The sequence below is a fragment of the Coturnix japonica genome, chromosome 1, assembly GCF_054131305.1.
Source record: "Coturnix japonica strain WE chromosome 1, WE-NBRP24, whole genome shotgun sequence".
Lineage (NCBI taxonomy): Eukaryota > Metazoa > Chordata > Aves > Galliformes > Phasianidae > Coturnix > Coturnix japonica.
Genome location: NC_140663.1, coordinates 105,724,734 through 105,740,203, shown reverse-complemented (window position 1 = coordinate 105,740,203; position 15,470 = coordinate 105,724,734). Strand labels below are relative to the sequence as shown.

Sequence of the window (15,470 nt, the reverse complement as noted above, 5' to 3'; positions counted from 1 at the left end):
TTTTAGAAGTCTAACCAGGGCAACACAGGCTGGCAAGCTGTGACATTATGCTGTACGTGGTAGGTCAGCAGAGTATTTGGTCCCAATTTGAGATGTCAGCAGAAAGCAGAGGCTTGAGATGATACTTGAGATGAATAGGAGATACTAGAGATAAATCCATTTCAGGATAAATGCTCCCCAACATCTCACATTTTTACTTCTTATGTGCCTAAATCCTCATTAATTTCTTTCCTTACTTGAGAAAAATCTTCCAGCAAACTGCCTGCATTAAAGACCCAGCTTCCAGTGTAACAAACTGACCCCTCCTGCTCTTGCTTAGGAAAAACTGAGGGCTGCTTGATGTGCCCAGAATATATATGGGGTGGATTACATGATGCAAGCACATGTAAAAAGATGTGGTAAAGTGAATACTGTTTTCATATTTGGGGTTAATCCTCTGTTAGCAAAGGCTTATTGCATTTCCAGTTGACAGGATTGGGGACCTGGAAATACCTGCTGTGTCTTGCACCTTCCAAAAGGGCTGTCTAGCAAACCAGGGCTATAGGTAGCACCTGTCTGTTATGATCTGACAGTAAAAAAGAAACACAGACAGCTTGAGTAGTGGGAACTGGTAAATGCAAAGAAAAACAAATGCACACACAAAAAAGAGCAAATTACAGCAGATTCTCACATTGGCTAAGTGTCACATTGCATTCTATTCTCCAAGCAGATACGTGATAGTAATCTCAGCCTCTGAACATGACATACATCAGGAGACAATTCAGAAACATAATTACCCAGTTTTAGTCTTTACCTCAGCACGTACCTAATTACCCAGCATATCCCAGTAAAATGGCTCTGTTTTTTTCTGCTCACACTTCATAAGCTGATGGGACTTGGTCAGTACAACGGTCAGGGCTTCCAGGGATCCTTTTTCCTTCCGGGGTTGTGCCTCCATGCACGCTTATGTGTATCTCTTGCAGAGCCTGTGAGAAGCTGCCTCAAGTTGTGGAGGCTGTTCAAGGCCTGTCTAGGGACCCCTGGACCCAGGTGAGCTGGTCTGGGAAGAAATTATCCATCACGTATTGATGTGATTCATGCTGCCCATCAGGTATTGATGTGATGGTTTTTCCCATGTGCATCAGCAGCCACCAATATGTGAGGGTTGAAGGCAGTCTTTACGGTCAGATGTACTTGCCCTACTGCTGGAAAGTTACCTGGAAAATTGAGTGAATTTACAGGATCTTCATGTTTTCTTTTTCTAGGAAGTAAGGATAGGACTTTAGGGAAGAGTGCAGTGAGTCATGGGGACCAATTAATTCCCCAGTAACTCCTGACGTTTGTTACTGCATTAGTCACTCACGATTGTCCTGACTCTTGGGTTTCAGTGGTCTTTTTAAGAGGACATTAGTACGTTTAACAACACCTAGTGGTGGTATGGGGTGAGAAAAATCCAATGGATTCCTTCATACCATGCCCACACTTGGACCATCCTGGCAGTAATATGGTTTCTAGTATCTGATTGAATGAAATTCCAAAACCATAACACCACCATGAGCTATGCCTTTCACCAGTGATGAAGAAGAGCCTGCATGCCACACTTGTAAGTCTGTACCAGTGCAGCTGACCTACTGTTGCTATTGCCATTGCCCACCACCTCATTGTTCTCACATCCACTGCTTGGTCTTATTCAGTGTTCCATGTGCACTGAGAAAAGAAGGCTGAGAGGGGACTTGATCCAGGTTTATAAATACCTGAGGTGTGGGAGCCATAGTGGTGAGGCTGGTCTCTTTTCAGTAGTGCGTGGGGACAGGACTAGGGGTAATGGGATGAAAGTACAGCATAGGAAGTTCTGCACGAATTTGTGGAAGAACTTCTTTACAGTGAGGGTGACGGAGCACTGGAACAGGCTGCCCAGGGAGGTGGTGGAGTCTCCTTCTCTGGAGATATTCAAGACCCGCCTGGACGCCTACCTGTGTGACGTGGTGTAGGGAGCCTGCTTTGGCGGGGGGTTGGACTCAATGATCTCTAGAGGTCCCTTCCAACCCCTACAATTCTGTGATTCTGTGATCCTGTGAATGTCAGTGGGTGACATGTTTTCCATAGGGAGGAGTTCAGTGACACATCCCTGCTTCATGTGCACTTCCACATCAGACTCATTGTGTCAGACTGTCCCTCTGCTGCCATCAGTTGCATGGCAATGACACATCATGGAATATTGGTGGGAAGCTTCTACCCCTGCTGCCGCACCATCAACATCCACCTCTGATGTCACAGGCCAACGCCATACAGTGAGAGGCATCACTTTTAGAGCCCTCAGAAAATGCATCAGATAATATAATAAGTAACAACACATTTTAATTTCTAATTTTTTTATTGTTTAATAGAGGTCAAACTGTAGATTGCAGCTCTACATTTTCCATTGTAAAACTGGTCAATAATGAATTTATGTCAATGGAAAATGGAGCTGCAAAGAAACAGGTTGATGAATTTTTGGCAGTCTTGAAACCTATTCTCTAATTCCTGTATCAAATGGAAAGCACAGCTGTGTGTTCTTTGTGCTAGGGGCTGACCTGCAGGGGAGGAGCTCTGCAGAGAAGGACAGCAGGCTCCTTCCTTCCTTCTGGGACCCAACCACCATCCAGGAGAACATAGACAAACACTCCTGGTTCTCCCAGTCCCTTTAGCATCTTTTCATGGGATGCAAGATGCTTTTCTGGTGTTCTGCCATTTCCTCATGGATGCCTGCTGTGGCCCTACTTAAATAACAACATGCGGATGGTGGTCTTCTTGTTTGATCACTTGTGGTGGATTCACCTTAACATCTCCGACATGTGCCCCCAGAAGACAGCAAAGCTCTCTTGAGAGGTTATCTGGGCAGCAAATGGGGGCCTCAGTACATCCTGGCATGGAGTCACTAAATCACTAAGACAGTGCAAGGCAACGGCACCTGGCAGCTGCTCCCTGGCAGGGGCTCTTCCTCACCCACTGAGGTGAATTCCTGCTTCAGCACAGAACTTGTCCACCCTAGAGCTGGGCGCCTCATAAAAGCATGCTGTGTTCTGGGGCCTGCAAGGTTGCCCTGTTTGCTGTCTGGTCCCCAGCCCAGGGCACGTCATTCTCTGTGGAATGTGCCATCACAGTAGGTGAAACTCCTTGGTGTGATGTCACAGTTGTTGTGGCAGCAACAACCAACAACTGGGAGCGGTGGCCAGGTCTCTTGTGGGACCCGCAGGGAGAGGACCAGAGAGAGCTTTGTGTCTATCTGGAGATATCCTGCAGTGATGAAGCGGCTGAGAGCCCTTCGAGGTGAGGTCCCTCCACCTCTCCTGACACAGTGATGCTGTCTGAGCATGTTGTGTGCCATCAGTGTCTGTTTAGGATGTGCCAGCAGCACTGTCCTTGCTCTGCTGAGTGCAGCTGCCAACCGTGGTTTCCCCAGTACCCCTGCAACAGGAAGGCTCTCTCTCATCTCCCTGCTGACCATACATGTACCAGTGCAGCTCACCCCACGCCATGGGGTTCCTCCCAGAGCTGCCTGGATGCTCGGCCCTGGCTCCAAGCAACACCAGCAGCTCTGCTCTTTCCTTCCAGGTCTCTTTGCCTGTGTGGGCTGCATGCCCAGATGTACACGTCGCGAGGCCAGAGGCAGGGAGGCAAGCCCTGTACCTGCCTGTGCCGTGACTTTGCTGCTGCAGCGCCTGCAAGACCAGGAGGTGAGCTGGGGACATCCAAGCATCAGTCCTTGCCACGGTCCCATGGGTGCCAGGCCCCAGAAGCTCATCGGCACAGTGATGGGTGGCAGTGGGCGGCTCCCCAGGAACAAGGGCAAAGAAAATCATGATTGATCCCTGTCCCCAGGGTGACCGAGTGCAGGTTTACTGCGACCTGGAGAGTGTCTTGTGGGAAGATGATGACGGCCGCCCGCCATGTGGAGTGGTGAACCGGCTGCTGGCAGAGGTGTCCCAGGACCTGACAGCAGCCCAGGTGAGGGGTCACTCCCAAAGGCAAAGGGAGCCGCCTGCCCACACTGGTGTTCTGCTGGCGGACGGTGGTGGCTTAGCCCTTCCAAGGGGAGGCCTCAGGCAGCCTCGAGTGCTGTGTGTCACCAGTGACTCTTTTTCAGGGCGTGACAGACAGCGTGAGGATGGCTGCCAGCAACGTCCTGGTGGCTCTGGCCCGGACGCATTTCAGCTTGGTGATGGCCGAGCTCCAGGGACACCTGAAGGCAACAGGGGAGACGTCCAAGGACTTTGTGCTCATCACCCTGAGCAAACTGTTCAGTAGCTATGGTAGAGTGCCCTCAGCCTCCTGACATCAATGATATCTGGGGAAAGGGGTCTTTTCCCTCTGTGCGTGAACTGCATTGAGCTGGGGGCTGCAGGGCTGCAGCTGCTCCTCCCTCACTGCTGAGGCTTTGACCCTGGACCTCTCCTTCCTCTCTGCAGCTCCACAGTGCATCCCCTTCACGTGGCTGACGCTGGCCGGCCTGCGCAGTGTGGTGGGCCAGGTGAAGAGCGGCCGGACCCTGCGCATCGTTTGTGCTGGTGAGTGCCAGCACAGAGCAGGGGGGGTTGGGACAGCCCTTCCATCTCACCCTGCTGCAGAGTCTCAGGGACTCCCTTTTATCTTAAGTGTTTACTTATTTATTTAAATTTTAATTTTTAATTTATTTTTAATTACTTATACATTTATTTTTTTGTTTTGTTTTTTCAGTTGTGAAGCAGTGGTCTGAAGGTGTCAAGGTTCACTTGTCCTCTGGAAAACAATGCCCCTGGCCTGCCATGGAGAAAGAGCAGATCTGTGAGAATCTTTACCAGCTCTTCTGCTCTGTGCTGAGGAACTGGCAGGACTGCAAGGAGGAAGAGGTGAGCACTGCTGCATTCCCAGCCCGGGATGGCAGTGAGGACATCCATGTTGGCTCCATCTGTGCCCAGCAGGCTGAGAGCAGAGGGGGGACGAGAAGGAGTGGGCTGGCTCTGCAAAGGGCCCCAAACTGGCTGTGTGCTCAGGGCTGGATCAGCTGCCAGGGACCAGCTGCATGTCACAGCATTGTGGCAGGGAGAGCTGGAGATGAGGGTGTGGGGAAAACCTGCCTGCACTCCAGAGCGAGCCCATCTCCTGCTGGGTACAGGGATATGGGGAAGGGGAAGGGAAAAAGAAAGCCCTCTCTGTAGGAAGGTCAGACCTTCAGTCTGATTCTGGGTCTCTGCCATCCCTCTCCAGGACAAACAGGCCGTCCTCGGGGCTGTGGCTGCTATGATGGCTGTCCTCCTGCAAGAGGAGCTGCACCAAGACCATGTCTGGGAGCAGCTCCTCTGGCTTGTGCACCAGTATCAGGAGGTCCAAGACACCTGCAGGGGGACCAAGGTGAGATGTTGTGTAGGGCTCTGCGTGTACGAGGAGGTGGGGAGCCCTGGGAGAAAGGAAGAAGGAATAAGTGTTCAAGGGAGGTCTGAGGCTTCCTCAGCTCTTCAGTCAAGGAAGGAACAACCTGGACAGTGTCAGGAGAGAGCCAGGAGTCACTGGGGCCCATCTCCTGGGGTTGGGAGGCTTCACCACCATCACTGTAGGGCTCTGAGTGCCTGAGGAGCTCCGTGCTAACAGCCAGGGGGACCATGGCCAGTTGCATCTGATGGGGGAGAAGAGGGCCGCTGGGTGGGAAATGCCAGCAAAGGATACCCAAACAGACTCGGTTGAGAGCAGAGAGACTCTCTTAGTGCTGCTGGGAGGGGCACAAACCAGAACACCTGTGCAGGATCTTCTCCCAGCAGACAAACTATTGGGAATCAGTTTCTCTGCTCCCAAGTGGCTAGATAAGGCTTCAGCCCTTTCTTCCCCTCCTGATCTCCTGCAGAGCCTCAGTATCTTCCTGGAGGCCATAAAGGGCGTTGAGACTGTCATCCCCAAGGACAAGTTTCTGGCCATCACCAGTGCTGTGTTCTATCAGGTGAGGGGAGACTATCCTTGCACCCACAGCAGTTTCCCTCTTGGCTAAGTCTCAGGAGGACTGTGGATCTCTGAGCTGCTCAGCTGCTCAGCCTTAGCTCCTGCATACCTATGGCTGCTCCAGAGCTGTGTGTCTGCCCCTGGGGATGTTGTGGGGCAGGCTGAGTTTTGTCTGCATATCCTCTTCCTGAAAGTGCCGAGGGACACGAGAGCTGGCAGCACAGTTTCTTTTCCACCCTCAGTGCTGATGCAGTTTTCTAAACCGGATCTTGTTCCCACAGCTCTCTGATGACACCAAGCAGCGCAGCAAGGCTGACATAGAAGAGCTGACCCGCTGTGTCCTGCTGCAGGGTAAGGAGAGGAGCTTTGACTATGCTTGGTGATGCCCTGGCCAAAACCTCTCTTGCAAACCTCTAGAATGGGCGCAAGTTTCTTGCTAACACAGAGCGGGATTTTCTCCCTGTAGCTCAAATCTGCCCAGAGGAAACGGTCCTGTTTCTGCAGTCACAGCTGGGTGATGAGACAAAGGACCGTCGTGTGGCAGCCCTGGGTGTGCTTGGTACTCTGGCTCGCTCAGATGGTCAGTATCACAGGTTGGGACTATCAGGGATCCCTTTTGCCATCCGTGTTGTGCCTCCATGCATGCTTCTGTGCATTTCTTGCAGAGCCTGCGATGACAGAGAAGCTGCCCCAGGTTGTGGAGGCTGTGCAGTGTCTGAGCAGTGACCCCAGGGCCCAGGTGAGCTGATTCAGGAAAGGAAAGAGCTGTTGGGTGGTAGAGAGACCCTTTGCCTTGGGGCAGAGGCTGGTGAGGCTGTACTAGAAGGACTCAGAGCCAGAGAAGTATTCCCCCTCTCCTTTGTGTCCTCTGAGAGCCCAATGGGAAGAAGGGATGCTGCTGCCAACATGGGCAGGGCTGGGGTGTCAAGGAAGGTGCTTCAGCATCGACCACATGGTCTCAATGGCCCCTGTAGGGAGAGCAGGCAGAATGGAGTGGGCAGGTCCCTGTACCATGCATGGAAAATGCACAGCCTGGTGCTAAGGCCTGGCTTTCACCTCAGGGTCAAAGGCTTCTCCTCTGCTCTTGGTATCTCTGTGCATGCTCAAAGGGGGAAAAAAAATCATACCTACCATTGACTCCTGGCAGGTGAGGAGGGCCGTTCTGCTTTTCATCGAGGATGTGCTCAGAGTTAATGCCTGGAGCTGCTCATCCTGGGATGTGGTGGGGCACATCTTCAGTGAGTTCAGCCGCACCACGGGGAGAAGGGTAAGGACAGTGGGCAGCATCTTCCTTTGGAAGACCCGTGCTGCTTGGAGGCTGGCACAGAAACACCAGTGGGGCCACACCTGAGCTTATGAGAGGCTCCTGAGAACTGAGAGTAAGCAGTGTTCCAACAACACTGTTGTGCAGGCAGCCGGAGACCTTTCTGCCCAGGAAGCCCAGGAAGAAGCAGATCTCCAAGAGCTGTGTATGGACGTCCTGGGGTCACTGGATGTCTCTGTGAGAGGGATCACCAAAGTAAGTCACAATCTGCACTTCTGCCACTCCTTGCCTTCACACTGTGTGTTCCTCACCCCTTCCAGCACCCCAGGACTGTCCTCCTAACGTGCTCTGAAGCACACAAGGCTCAGGGAAATTCAGAGTCTTCTTAATCTCTGAGCAGAGGCAGGAATGCTGACATGCTCAACTGCCTTGTTCCCTACAGCTCCTGTGGCCGCAGCTGCTGCTGTATGTGGTGCCAGCCCAGTACACCGGCATGCTGATCCCAGTCTCGCGCTGTGTCCAAGCTCTGGCTGAGAGAGGGGACCTGACAGTGCGGGACATTGAAGAACTGGATCCCCATTTCCTCAACTCCATGTTTCAAGGTAGGAGCAGAAACTCCTCCAGAGAGCTCTGCTGACCTATGTTAGCACCTAGAAGGGACAGCAGAGTTGCAAGAGGCAGAGCGCTGCCCGTCTTGGAGTCTCACTCAGCATTTCTTTCTCCCCACAGGCCCACTGCTGACTCCTCAGTCACTGCTGGCACGCCTGTTGGTGAGTAGATGCTCCAGAGGCTGATGCCATGAGCCCTGAGGAGGAAGCAGCATGGCTGAGCATGCTGGCACCTGTCTCACCCCTGGGGATGCTGTTCTCTTCACGGGCTTGCAGTGCCATGGGCAAAGCTGCTGGCTGCTCCTTGTCCACCAGGGCAGAGCCAAGCTGCTTCCCTCTTGGCAGAAGCTGCTGTCCTTGCTGCAAGTGACCCTGCTTCCTCTTGATCTCATATAGGTGGTTGCAGGCAGCCCTTTTGCAGGCAGTGAAATCCAAGCTGCTGCCTTGCTGCTCATGCAAAACCTCCACAGCAGGATCCACAGAGCTGTGGGGGCCACGTGGGCTGCTGAGATCCCCCTGCTGCTGCAGTGCCTTGAAGGTAAAGTGCTGGTAGGGAGGGAGGGGCGGAGGCAGGGTAGGATGGGGGGGACTGAAAATGCAGATCTGCAGTGTGGCAGAGGGGAAGCATTGCCTACAGCCCAGTGCATGCTCTGCCATTGTTCCCATTCCAGGGAGACAGCATTGAGGCCTGGGGATTTTCGTCCCTGGGGATCTGCCTGTTCCAGGACATGGATGGGCCCTTCACGTTCCCCCAAACAGCAGTCTGGGAGCAGTTCCATGCTCCTGCTGAGATAGTGTGTGTGGGGAGGGACAGGTCATTGTGGAGGGGGTGTAGGTCCCAGCTTGGCAGAGCTGAGTGCCCAAGGCCAAGCATGGTTTGCAGCAGCTCTTTCATGGTTTGATCCCAAGCAAGCATCTTTTGCTTCCTGTTGCCGTGCAGGGAAAGTTGAGAGTGTTCCGGACTCTGCAGAATGGGAGAACCATCTGCTGAAGGTACAGCATTGCTGGGAAGGATGGTGCTTGCCTGCCTCAAGGAGCCCTGCTCCCATATGAGCCAGGGAGGGAATGCTGGGGAGCGCTGGGAGAGGGGCTGTTCTTCCAGTCACCTGTACCCAGAAGGTTGTGGGGACTTAGGAATGTGGGAAGAGGCAAAGAGAAAGGGAACATTGACTTCTGTTCTCCAACAGTTCCTGAGGGCATCGTTGGAGACCATGGAGGATGACACCTGGGCCAAGGCCCTGAGCTGTGAGCTGAGCCGGTGGCTGAGCAGCTCTCCCAGCAGCACTGGAGAAAAGGTGGGTTTCCCCTGGCTCTACCCAGCATGGCAGCTGCAGGTACCCAACTGGGGATGTGGCTGGTGCTCTGCCCACGTGGGCTGCTCACATTGCTTCCCCAGCCTGTGTCCCCCAGACAGCCTTTCCCTGCAAAATCCTCAGGGCTGGCTAAAGCTCAGCCCTGCAGCTGCTCTCAGTGACTCCCAGGGAGTGTGGGTCCTTCCCACCTGGCCCTCTCGCAGTAGGTCAGGCTGCTGCCACATCTCAGCTTCTTCCCTCCCATCCCTTCTCTTCCCTTCCCATGCAGTCTTTCCTGTATAAGGCACTGGGGACAGTGCTGGGAGCTTGTAAAGAAGTCCTCCATGTCCAAGAGAAGTTGCTTCAACACCTGGAGGAAGCAAACGTGGAGGAGCCATCCGAAGTCCAGGTGAGCTCCCCTTCCAACCAGCTTCTGCCAGCATCCCCAGTCTGTCCCTTGGGCTGAGAGCTTCTTCTGGCCCTGCTCCGGGCCTTTCAGTCTCCTCACTGCTGCCTCTTCCTTCAGGCGAAGAGCAGCCTGGCCACTGTGGCTGGCTGTGCCAGTAGGTTCAGGCCTGCACCAAACACCCCTTGTTCTTTTGTGCAGGGAATGATCTCTCTTGTCAGCCATGCCGCTGAGAGCAACTTCCACACAGTCCTGGACACACTCACCATGTTTGCGTCCAGGCTGTGCACAGGCAAGAATGAGAAGATTTCCATACTGAAGAAGGTAAAGCATTATGTTTTTCCATCTTGGCTTTCTTCTGTCTTATTTTCAAGGCAGCTCCTGCCTTTGAAACCCAAGTGCACTGGGGGCTGTAGAGCGAGTGTCTCAAGGCATTTCTCCTCATGCAGATGGAGCTGGGCAGCACGAGAGCTCATGCCACACGCAGTGCTCTCATCCTTGCCCATGGCAGCTTAGCACTGCGAGCCTCCAAGGAACAACTGCTCACCCACATGGAGGGAGACATTGTGGGCAACATCCTGCTGCTCTACAGCTGCAGCTGCCGGGTGAGAGCTCACAGCCAGCCAGGGTGTCAGGGCCTCCAGCTTCAGCCCCTCCATGTGGCAGGCAGGGGGTGGGGTGCTGAAATGGGTCTTCTCTTTCAGAAGGTCCCTCAGGGAACGGTCTGTGTCCAGATGAAGATCCAAGTCCTTCCCTTAGTGTTGCCCTTACATTTTCCCCTTGTAGCCCTTGGCCCTTCCTATACATCAAAGGATGTTTTTTTTTTTCGGCCTCAGGACTTGCAGAACAAGCTCGCGCTGGTGCAGAGCATCATCGACTTCAGCTCTGCCTTCCATGCTGTGGGTGACTCTGCCTGCTTTAACCCCTCCTTGAAGGGCAAGCTGCTGGAGATCCTGATGGTGAGTGCCTAGAGCCAGGGCTGTCTGCAGCAGAGTGGAGGCATACAGGTCTCCGTCAGCCAGATGACTCCAGCTGGTGGGGACCTTGGGTGCTGGCAGGCAGAGGCTGGGCAGCAGTCTAGGTCCACCAGCTGTGGAGCTGTTGCATCCTGCATTGCTTCTGTAGGAAATGTGGGAGTGATGGGGTTGGTGTGTGGCAGCTGTGTCTGCCCCTGGGCTGGACAGAAGAGCTCTCATGTGCTCCTTGCACACTTTGACAGTGTCTCTCTGGTACTTGCAGGACTTGCTGAAGAAGTATTGCTTGGGTACCCCTGTATCTCCAGTGCCCCTCAAGGTGGTTCTGGCCCTGGAGCAGTTCAGGTAAGGGTGGGAGCCTCTGGGGTTACAAGGCAGGGAGGACCGGCATCTACAGGAGAGTTGGCTGTGCTGTTGTGCCCAGCATAGCTGAGGTTCTGGGCAGGGAAAAAGGCCCTGGTGCTCTTGTCTCCAGGAAGGGAAGAGAAGGGAGACCAGGAGTCTCCTCCCTCTCAGAGCTGAAGGTGGTTCACTGCTGCCAGGGAGAAGGTGGATGCTGCTGAAACTAAAGACAGAGCTCAGCAGCACGGGCTGGGGGTGTTGGCTTTGCAGTTGTCCATTAGGAGAAACTCAGATGTTGTCTGAACCAGCCTGGAGAGCACTGGTAAAGGACCTTTCTGCTTTCTCTTCCTGTTTTCCTCCTGTCAGCAAGCTGAAGCCCTCTTTAGGAAGCAAGGACATGTGTGAAATGCTGGCTCTGTGCTGCAAGAACATTGTGACCCACCCTTCAGCGGAGATGATGCAGAAGATCAGGAAGTCACAGCAAGCAGCTCAGTACCTGCAGGTAACTTGCCAGAGTTTTCCCAGTCGCCTTTCAGTCAGAGCCCTTCCTCAGCACACACAACCCATGCTCTGGCAGCAGCCTTGATGCCACACCTCAGTCCCTTCTTCTGCTTTCAGCTTCAGCAAACATCATTGAAAGCTCTGGGCCGGCTCATGGGGGTTCTGCTGGAGACAGAGCCCAGCCGTGGCATCTTCCAGAAAATAGTCCATGTGAGTACATGTGGGGCAAGAGAGAAAGCGTGATTCCTGTGGATAGCAGGGACAGATATCTGGGGACTGAGAGGACAAGGAGAGGAGAGAAATCTTCTGCTGGCATGCCAGCTCACTGCAAGCTCAGAAATGGGCAGAGAAATGGGCTCTGCAGGGGGAAAGGCAGGAGCAGCCCCAGGCAGGCCACAGCCAAGGAAAAGCTCCTGGGTTAGGAGGCAGGAGTGTCTGCAGAGAGTGGGGGCAGCAGTGCTGGTGCTCAGTGAGGGGGTCTGTGTGCAAACACAGGGCAGGTCCTGAGGGAAAGTGTTCGGAAAGGAGGGACAGAGGTGGGAGAGGGAGAGGGAAAGGAAAGGATGTCCACATAGAGACAGACGCTCTGCTCCAGATCCTGCAGATAGCAATGACCTCAGACAATGTGTGGCAGCGCAAGAGGGCCCTGCAGACCTGCTCCCAGCTGCTGGCTGCTTGTGAAAATCTTCAAGTGAGTAAAGAGCCCCACCTCGTGCCCCTGGCTCCCTCCCTGCTCAGTGCCCCTGAGCTGGAAGGTGAGCTCTGCCCAGCTGTGCATGCTGCGTCAGCCACCGCATGGGGAAGGCACAGGCAGGAGAAGCAAGGGAGAGCTGGGGCTGCCTACAACTTTTTTCCTGCCTTTTACTCCTGCAGAGAGGAGATGCCTGCAAACACTTTGGCACCTTGGTAGGATTGCTGGCACCTCTGACATGTGACCCCATGCCCACATCTCAACAGCTGGCCGTCACCTGTCTGAGCTCCCTTCTCCGCATCCAAGGTGAGTAGAGCGGCCATGTACCATCCCTCTGCTCTCTTCCACAGCACTACCAGAGCCCATGGGCTGGGCCTACTTTACAGGAGGGAGAGGCACCGTGTGCAGCTGCCTTCTTCCCACCCTGTCCTCTGTCTCTCCCCCACGGAAAGCGGTCCCATTTCCAGAAGCATGACTTCCCTTTTCTCCCCATGCCCTTCAGCCAAGGTGACCAATAGAGTCATCAAGACAGGAGACATCGGGAGCCTGTGTGAGGGGCTGAATGACTGCAGCACCATCTCTCAGCTCCAGACCTCGTCCAAAATTGCAAGAGTAAGTGGACCCAAAAAGCGGTGGTGGGATCTCCGTGTGTAGGCTTCTGCACATCCCTCTGCTCCCCCCAACCTCTCACACCACTTCCAGAATGAGCTGTCACCCTGAGATCGCTTTTCTCAGCAACTAGCAGGAGGCTCTGAGCTATGTCTGGCCTTCAGGCACCCAGCGCAAGGAGCTGATTCCATGACGTGTGTGCGTGCGTGTGTGTGTATGTGAGACTGTGGCTGCTGGGAGGTAGGCTTTGCATGTAAGCAAACACCATGGCTGCAGAAGCTGAGAGAAGGCTCAACTGCCTTCCGTATGAACAGCAGGGTATTGATAGCATTGTGATGGCCACTTGAATGACCGGCAAGCCGCTGAACTAAGAATGCCCTCAAGACCGCTTTATGTTTTGAAGAGCTGCTGCAGATCAGTGATGGGATCTCTCCTGCTTCTCATTTCTGTGCAGATCGTGTGCAGAAACTTCCCCCTGGAGCACACCACAGACTTCATGATGGCCATCAAGGACACCTTCGAGAAGGCCAAAGGAATGCGTGTGCGTGCTGCTGGGAAGTGGATGATCACCTTTCTGCAGATGAATGGAAAGGACATCAGGCGGGATGTAAGAGACTTTTTCTGGCTTTGCACTATGCCTTGTGCCATTTGCTTCTTGTGCTAAAGAAGCACACCCTGGATAGGGTGACTGGTGTGAAATTTAGGCTTAGGCCTTGGCAGCATGTCAAGGGAGCAGGCACTGCTCATGTGCTGAATGTTCATGGTTAGGCCCTGCAGAGTCAAGGATGCAGCAAGTCATTCTTTCTCGCCTTCTTCTTTCAGGTGCCACAGATTCTCTACATCCTGCACAGCTGCATTTTCTCCATGCAGCAGAGCATGTTCATGCCCTTCCTGTGCCAGGCAGTGGTCATCCTCGCCCGCTGTCACACTGAGGTCACCATTGACAACTTCTTCTGGCTGCTTGAGCCCACAGACAGGTACTGGCACTCCTGCCTTTGCTGCTGCTGCGGTCCCACTTGTAGCTTGCCTCTGTCAGAGGGATCCCAAGACAAAGAAGCTTTTCTTTGATCCTCTCATAGTCTGTTTGAGGTAAAAATTACTCAGACATAACTTGAGACTTTCTTTTTTCTAGCAAAACATGGAGGAGAAAAAGAGAGTTTTATCTTCAAGCATGGAAACGGTAGAAGAATGAAAAGGAAAGCCGAGTTAAAAAAAATGTATTATCTAATAAACATTTTTAAATGCTTAAATGGTTGAGAAGTGAAAAGAGTATTTATTTTATATCAAATCTTCATTTTAATAGCTACTGAAGACCATCTCCATACCATTTACACCATGCATAGGTCTGCAAGGAGGGCAAACTTCCAGCAGCAGAGCTTGTGTCTGCACAGACGTGGGCATTTGTACAGGATGCCAAAACCCCTGCTGCGGACATGTTGTGTCTCCTGCAGAATATCTGCCAAACACATGGCTTGCCAAAACAGGTTACTTTGTTGTTCACACTCAGCTCTTCCTGTGTTTTGAGTTAGACATCCAGGTCTAAGTCTTTAAAGACCTTGTCTTTATTTTCCATGTGCCTTAGTAGGGCCTTCAGGAGGATCTGCTCCATGATCTTGCCCGGAACAGAGATGAGACTGACTGGCTTGTGGTTCTCTGGATCTTCTTTTTTTCCTTTCTTGAAAATGGGGGTTATATTTCCCCTTTATCAATCAGGGAGGTTGGTCCCTTCCAACCTCTATGATTCTGAGATTGTATGAGAAAGAAACGGTAAAAATCATGTGCTAATTGCATGGGATGGATTTGGCAGAGGCAATCCCTTTTCCAAGGAAAAGGAAGGTCTTAGCAGCAGTAGTAGGCACACAGTGCTGTCATATCAGGAGAGAGACCAGTGAGAAACTCTCATTGCCTGTGGGTGCTGGAGGCGGCTCTGTATCAGGAGAACAAGCAGCCTTAAAGCTTTTGTCATGACCCAGATAGAACTGCACGCTAATGCCAGAGGGGAACAGGAGCAGGGACAACCCCACTGTGACACAGAAGGCTTGCCACAGTGTTGCGCATCACAGAGATACACAACCAGAAGGAGGGAGATGGTAAAGATGGCTGCCAGTTACCAGCTTCCGTTACAGTTGGCAGTTGCTGGAATGTTCCTGAGGACTGTGGGTGACTGCAGGTGAAGGGAAATGGGGAAACACTGAAATATATTAGCACTCCTTTGCAGGGAGAGTGAGAACACTCCAATACTTCTGAACTGGAAGAGCCAACCCCCTGCCCAGACTCAGCCCTGACACGCTGCAGGCAGAGCCGGGAATGATGGTGGGCCGACCCCCACAAGTAGTGGGAGCGTTCCCAGGGAGCACAAAGCATAGAAAGGGTGGACATGGAGGGGGATGAGGTCTTTCTCTCTGTTGAAGCGTTATCTTTGCTTAACACTTTTTGCTTTGCCAGTGGAACCTGTCCTCCACTCGGGCAAAAAGCTGTTACCTAGGAGACTGTGGCTGCCCTGACCAAACATGTGGATGTCCATGTCTCTGTCTGCAGGGAGTGCCTGGGCCTGGCACAAGTGCCAGAGGGTAGCGGGGATGACACCTGTGCATGGTGTGAGTGGGTGGGTGATCTGCTCCTCCTGAGGGAGGTAGAAACATTAAGAAGCATCTGAGAGTGTGAAAGGGAGATCGACTGGTGCAGGTGCTCCCTGGCACCCCTGCAAGGCACACAAGTCGTTGTGGATTCCCACCTCTCCCTCAGCCAGACAGAGGGAGGGGCTTGGGAGGACAAGGAGTAATGGAGGAAGGCCCCTGAAGGCTCCTGCACGGGGTGGCAGGTGACCCTCATCCCAACCTACGCTACCTCAGCAG

The 15,470-nt window shown here is 53.1% G+C and overlaps 1 protein-coding gene across 1 annotated transcript; it reads left to right on the top strand.

The window, feature by feature from the left end:
* The first annotated feature begins 3,277 nt into the window (after window positions 1-3,277).
* Window positions 3,278-13,865, top strand: LOC146762634 (maestro heat-like repeat-containing protein family member 2B). Its single transcript, XM_085549701.1, has 30 exons — window positions 3,278-3,695; window positions 3,841-3,966; window positions 4,106-4,271; window positions 4,428-4,526; window positions 4,696-4,847; window positions 5,206-5,349; window positions 5,837-5,929; window positions 6,210-6,279; window positions 6,395-6,508; window positions 6,594-6,667; window positions 7,076-7,195; window positions 7,340-7,447; window positions 7,635-7,794; window positions 7,922-7,962; window positions 8,197-8,338; window positions 8,741-8,793; window positions 8,988-9,095; window positions 9,382-9,501; window positions 9,700-9,822; window positions 9,948-10,103; window positions 10,335-10,457; window positions 10,738-10,817; window positions 11,181-11,316; window positions 11,433-11,525; window positions 11,911-12,006; window positions 12,189-12,312; window positions 12,509-12,618; window positions 13,070-13,222; window positions 13,438-13,592; window positions 13,748-13,865. The coding sequence occupies exons 1-30, from the start codon at window positions 3,333-3,335 to the stop codon at window positions 13,797-13,799; spliced, it is 3,654 nt and encodes a 1,217-aa protein (XP_085405827.1). The 5' UTR covers window positions 3,278-3,332; the 3' UTR covers window positions 13,800-13,865.
* The last annotated feature ends 1,605 nt before the right edge of the window (window positions 13,866-15,470 follow it).

Coding starts and splice junctions, on each gene's coding strand:
- LOC146762634 (XM_085549701.1), top strand. CDS start 3,333: ATGTTGTGTGCCATCAGTGTCTGTTTAGGATGTGCCAGCAGCACTGTC. Junction 10,458..10,737: donor AGCTGCTGGAGATCCTGATG/GTGAGTGCCTAG, acceptor TGGTACTTGCAG/GACTTGCTGAAGAAGTATTG. Junction 13,593..13,747: donor CTGCTTGAGCCCACAGACAG/GTACTGGCACTC, acceptor TCTTTTTTCTAG/CAAAACATGGAGGAGAAAAA.